General features: G+C 26.1%; 1 protein-coding gene across 1 annotated transcript in view; it reads left to right on the forward strand.

Moving 5' to 3' along the window:
- LOC117172708 overlaps positions 1-6232 on the forward strand; it is a 42983-nt gene that overhangs the window by 21713 nt on the left and 15038 nt on the right. The window contains exon 3 of the mRNA XM_033360869.1: positions 544-889. Within this exon, the coding sequence (XP_033216760.1) occupies positions 544-889 (346 nt within the window). The remainder of the gene's footprint in view (positions 1-543; positions 890-6232) is intronic.

Genomic DNA, 6232 nt, shown 5'->3' on the forward strand with positions numbered 1-6232 from the left:
TCAGTGTGGGTAAAACATTTATAGACGTTTTTTTTCTTTGGGCAGGGTGGGTCGAAAAAATATAATTTTAGAAATAAAAAACAGCCCAGCAAGAAAAACTTTATTTTATTTTACTTATAAACAGTACAAAGTCTTGACCAAAATCAACCTTTGCGGTTTTCAAGAATAGTAAAAAAAAAAAATTAAGATGAATTCATTAAAGGTAAATTATTATAGACCTATACTGTTTTTTAAATTGATACGAAATTCGATTTTACAACGATTACTTCGGACAAATAATTATCAAAGAACAAGAAAAAATATGCCTGAGTCCGGATTCGAGCCAGTAATGCCACTAACCATGAGTGTAGTGTTAACCCATTGGTTATCGCTCCACTCATAGAGTGGCGTTCTCGGTTCAAATCCGGACTAAGGCAAATTTTTTGTTGTTGTTGGGATGCCCTAAAATAAATAAAAAAATTAATTAAAAATTGAAAAAGGTGGTCAGAGCTTAGATCCAATTTTTGTTTTAAAATTAAAGTTAGAATAATTTTTTTTTAATAGCCTCGACCTCATGAGACCGGAGGAACATATGGGAAGGATGTGATTGTGAGGAGGTACAGAACAGGATCCGTTATTCCAGTGCGAGTCGAGTTAACTGCGAACCATTACGGATATTTCGAGTTTCGAACATGTCCCATGACCTATAAAGGAACCGAAGTCACTCAGGAGTGTCTCGACAAGTACCTTCTTCGAGGAGAAAACGGCACAATTCGTTATTACCCCGCTCCCGGAAATGGCATTTTTGAAAGCTACTATAAACTTCCGGAAGGTCTCACTTGTGCCCAGTGTGTTTTTCAATGGCGATATGTCGCCGGAAATAATTGGGGCAAATGCGAAAACGGCACTGGTATGTTTTAAACTTTTATTATAATTTTTCTTGTTAATTTAAGTTTATTTTTGGAAAAACGTATTATTAGAACCTCCAATTCTGTGGAACCTTCCAGCGCCCTGATTGATTGTTTTAAGTAGAAATTTCTAGTTTTAAAATTTTCTTTGAGAACTCATCTTTTTTTGGTTGAAAATTCATATTCAAATTTGTCTTTTCGGTATGCAAATCCAATTAATTGGTTGAAAATTCTTTTGGTTTATAATTTTTTTTAATTCAACTATGTGGTTAAAGTTTAACTATTTTGTTCGAAATTTCTGGTTTAAAAATTAATTTTTCTTTATTGAAAACACAATTAATTTTTTAAACACTAATTTCATTGGCAGAAGATTTGACTATTATTTTGAAAATTCGTTCTAATTTTTCTGAAATTCATTTTTTGGACCGAAACTCTTACTATTTCATTTTTGGTTGATAAATTATTGTTTTTAGTGTAAAATGTACTTTATTAAAAATTAAACTATGCAGTTGTAAATGCAACTGGTTGGTTGATAATTTTTTCTTCTTTGAAAACTCAACTATTTGGGTGAAAGTTCAAAAATTTTGTTAAAAATATGATCCTTTTTTTGAAAATTCAATTTTTTCGTTAAAAAGTCATTATTTTTTCGAAATAGATTCCATTTTTCGGTTTAACTATGCAAGATACGAACAAATAATAATAGGCAAAAAGTTTGCAGCCATAAAAAGTCTACAAATTTTTTATTATTCACTTTTTGACAGGTCGCGTATTTCAGGTTTAATTAGTAAAAAAACAAAATTTAAAATAAAAAATTTAAATTTTTGGACAAACAACACAAGCTAAGAAAAAAATAAATATACAAAATGACATCTTATTTAACAAAATTATTCGTCAAAATTATATCTACACAAATTTTCTTAGAAGCTAGGATGCGTATTTTCGGTTTAAATCGTAAAAAAAAGAATATTGAAATTAAACAAATTGAATTCATGGAAAACAACGCAAAGTGCAATGATACGTTTAATAACAATTATTTTTTATAGGCTGCAGACATTATTAATGATAAAAACTAGACAATAAAAATACGTCTGCTTTAGGACAAAATCGAGTGATGATGAGAATGTTTTCGTTAAAGCCGAAGGAGCTTTAACGAAAGAGAATTCACAATCATCAAACTACAGCTGTCGTTGCTTTGACCTTTAATTTTATAAGATCTGTTAGCTTTTTTTGGTTGAAAATGAATTTGCTTCACAGAAATTGTAACTATTACATTTTTTGTTGGAAATTTATATTTTAAGTTAAAAATTGATTTTTTTTCGTTGAAAATTTATGTATTCTGTTGGAAATTCGACCATTTTCAAATAAACATTTTTTGTGGAAATATTAACTATTACATTGTTTAATTGAGAATTCTTTTTTTTAGGATACCTTCATTTTAGTTGGAAATTTAACTGTAGGTCTTAAGTAACTTTTTTGTTGGAAATTCAACAGCTTTGTAAAAAAAAATATTCTTTTTGGCTTGAAAATTTAACATTTTGTTAGAAAATTAAACTATTTGGTTAAACTAAACTTTTTTGTTGAAATTCAATATTTTTCGTTTGAAACTAAAATATTTTGGTTATGAATTAAACTATTTATTTGAAAACTTAACTCTTTTGTTAAAAATTGTTTTTTTTTTCGTTAATTTTTTTTCATCGGAAAAATTAAATATTCCATTTTTAATTCGAAATTTATCTTTTGTAGGATGAAAATTCTTTTATTCCAGTTAAAAAATTAAATATTTGACTTTCTGTTTTGAATTTGTTAAATTTTGTTTAAGTGATAATTCATTTATTAGGTTGAAAATTCGTCTTTTGATAGAAAATTAATTTCCATAGTATAAAATTGAAATATTTGGAAAAAATTCAAATTTTTTGTTGATCAATTAATTATTCTGTTGAAAATTCAACTACTTTTTTAGACATATTTTCGGGTAAAAATACAACTGCCTGGTTACAAATTAATCCGTTTCGGTTAAAAAATTTTCTTTGCGACTTGAAAATTCAACAGTTTTGTAGCAAGTTTAAATATTTACTTGAAAATTTATATGATTTGTATAAAAATCGGCTTTTTTTATAGAAAATAAATATTTGGGTTCTAAATGCAACTGTTTCCTTGAAAATTGTCCTTCTTTTTTAGTTGAGAATTCAAGTATTTTGACGAAAATTAATTTTCGTTGGTTAAATACAACAGTTTTTAATTTTTATTCAAAAGCTTTTTCTTTTTTGTTAAGAATGTAATCTACAGTATATTTTTAGTTGAAAATTCACCTTTTTAGGTGAAAAATTCAATACTTTAGTTCAAAGTTAAACTAATTTTTTTAAAGTTTATTTTTTTGGTTGAAAATTTAAAATCTTAGTTGACATTTTAGTTTAGAAATTAATTTTTCAAACTGTGAATTAAAGTATTTCGTTGATTCAAAATATATGGTTCAAAATGTATGTATTTTGTTGAAAATATTTCTTTTGTGGTAAAGAATTAATCTTCTTGGTTGAAAATTCAACAATTTCATTGCAATTTTTTTCTTTCTTGACTTGCAAATTTTTGTTTTCTTAAAAAATAGAGTTTGGCTGAAACTTGATCTTTTTAGTATAAAAATTCAGTTTTTTCTCTACAAATACAGCACTTTTCGGTTGAAAATTAACTTTTTGTTTAAAATTGAACTTTTTTTGTAGAAAATTCGCCTTTTCCGTTAAAAAATTCAACGATTCGGTAGAAAGTTGCATTATTTGGTTGAAAATAGATATATTTGTTCAAAATTAATATTTTTCGTTTAAAATTCAATTGTTTTGTTAAAAATTATTCTGTTCTAGTTGAGGATGCAAGTATTTTGTTGAAAATTGATTTTATGTTTAAATTTTAATGCTTAACTACTACTACATTTAGAATTTAACTACTTTATTAAAAGTTCATTTTTATTGTTAAAGATTTATAATTTTAGTTGAAAAATAGTTTGTTTTTTTCAATGAACCTTTTTAGCTAAAAATTGAATTATTTCTTTTGTTGTCGAAAACTGATCTTATTTGATAGAAATTTAATTTTCTTGGTTCAAAATTCATCTATTTTGTTAAAAATTAAGCTATTTTCTTACAAATTTATTTTTCTTGTTTAAAAAATATTTTTTTTACTGAAGATTTAACTATTCTACTTCAAGTTGAAAATTTCTCTGTTTTTTGAAAATTCGCTTTTTTATGATTCATCATGAAAATTCATGTTTGTTGTTAAAAAATAATTTTTGAAACTGAAAATTTAACTATTTTGTTTATTTAAACTATTTGGTTAAGAATGTATATATTTTGTTAAAAATTCGTTTTCATTCTTAATTATAAAATTTTGTTGTTGAAAAATCAACTATTTTTTTAAACCTTTATCTTTTTGGTTTAAAAATTCACCTCTTTCTTTAAAAATGGCACTCCTTTTGGCTAAATATACAATTTTCTAGTTAAAAATGAATCCGTTTCAGTTGCAAATTAACTTTTTGTTAAAAATTCAACTGTTTATTAGAAAACTTCTATTTTTAGTTCAAAAATTAAAAAATTCAATATAAAGTTGAATTATTTGGTTGAAAATTAATGTATTTTAAAGTAAATTAATCTTTTTCGGTACAAAAACAAATTTTTAGTTAAAAATGAAACTCTTTGGTTCAAGATTAATCTGTTCTAGATGAGGATTCAAGTATTTTGCTGAAAAATACTGTTTGTGGGTTAAATCCAATTTAATTTACTTTTTTATTAAAATCTCTTTTTTGTTGAAAATTATTATCATTATTTTTTTTTTGCTAAAAATTATATATTTTTTTTTCATGGAAAATTTAACTATTTCGTAACAAAAAATTCGTCTCTTCAGTTAAAAACATCATATTCATTGTTCAAACTCTTTAGTTAAAAATGTGTAAAATCTGTTGAAAATTCTTCCTTTTTGGTAGAAAATTGATATTCTTTGTTGAAAATTCAACTATTTGTGTAAAAAGTTCTGTATTTTGTTAAAAACTAATTTTCTTGCGGAAAATTAACCTTCTGTGTTGAAAATTCATTTTTTTTTAAATTGAAAATTCGCCCTTCTTTGTCAGAGATTAAAATAATCGTTAAAACTATTTTTTTCAGATTACAAACGTTCTAAATTTAAGAATTAAAAATAATAAACCTTAAAAATGGTACGTTTTTAAAATAATTATTTTAAATCCAACAATTTAAAATTAGTCACGCCATCAATTGTAATATTTTCGATTAAAGTTGTAAATTTAAACAATATTTAAATTTATTTTTCAATTTAAAATCGTAAATTCAGTTTAGAAAATGGTACTAGTATCTTGACTTTAATTAATTTTAGTTTTTAATTTTGAAAGAGCGCAACCAGGCGATACTTTATGATATTACGAATTAGAACCCATAATTGTATTGTATTCTCTCCTTGAATTTGAAGTTGCAACACAATAACTGACGATTTTAATTCAAATCGCATATCATTCAGTAGAAAGTGCTTATTAATACTATGTTATAATCCATAGAAAATAATTGTGCAATGATAAATATTACTGCGCTGTCGTACAGTACATGACTTTAATATTGACTCTACTGATTACGAAGTAAAATATTTTCTTACGCATTCCTTCAATGAAGTTATTACAACATTTTTTTTAAATTGAGGAGTTCTGGACAAGAAGGCGACAGGCGCTCGAGAAAGAGTAAAAGTATTGTCCAGGCTGTGACGTCAGGTATCAAAAGTGAAATTCGAAATTTGAAAAAACCAAAAATATAGTTAGATAGCTCTTGAAAAATAAACTTTATTTACAGTTTTTCTCACGGGCTGCAAATTTTTCAGTAAATAAATAAAAACTAACTTTTTTTTAATTGAAAAAACTATGTTTTTTCACATTCAACTCGCCGTAAGGAATCCGTTTATCAACTAATTAACAAATTTCTTTTTGAGTTTTATTCGTGACACTCTAGCGGAGGCTACAGTGACCAAAAAGGGTTAAAAGTTAATTTCTAATGTTTTTTTTTATCCGAATGAAAAACCACGTTTTTATACTTTCACATTCTAAAAGTGAGCGAGGAACTTTGAGCTACGACAAACTTCAAGCGAGCGAATTTTCCGATAATGTATTGGCCAACTTTTTGGAAAATCTCAATTCGATTTTATTTTTAGTTCCATAATTACGGCGAGTTTACTGCGAGCTCGCGACGCAACACCACAGGATTTTACAGGGGACGCCGCCTGAAGCCTGAAACATCCTCCTTGCCCATCCTTTGTTTTGTCCACTCGCTCGCACTAGTCAGCGTTCCGGCGGCGTCCCCTGAAAAATC

The sequence above is a fragment of the Belonocnema kinseyi genome, chromosome 5, assembly GCF_010883055.1.
Source record: "Belonocnema kinseyi isolate 2016_QV_RU_SX_M_011 chromosome 5, B_treatae_v1, whole genome shotgun sequence".
Taxonomy (NCBI): Eukaryota; Metazoa; Arthropoda; class Insecta; order Hymenoptera; family Cynipidae; genus Belonocnema; species Belonocnema kinseyi.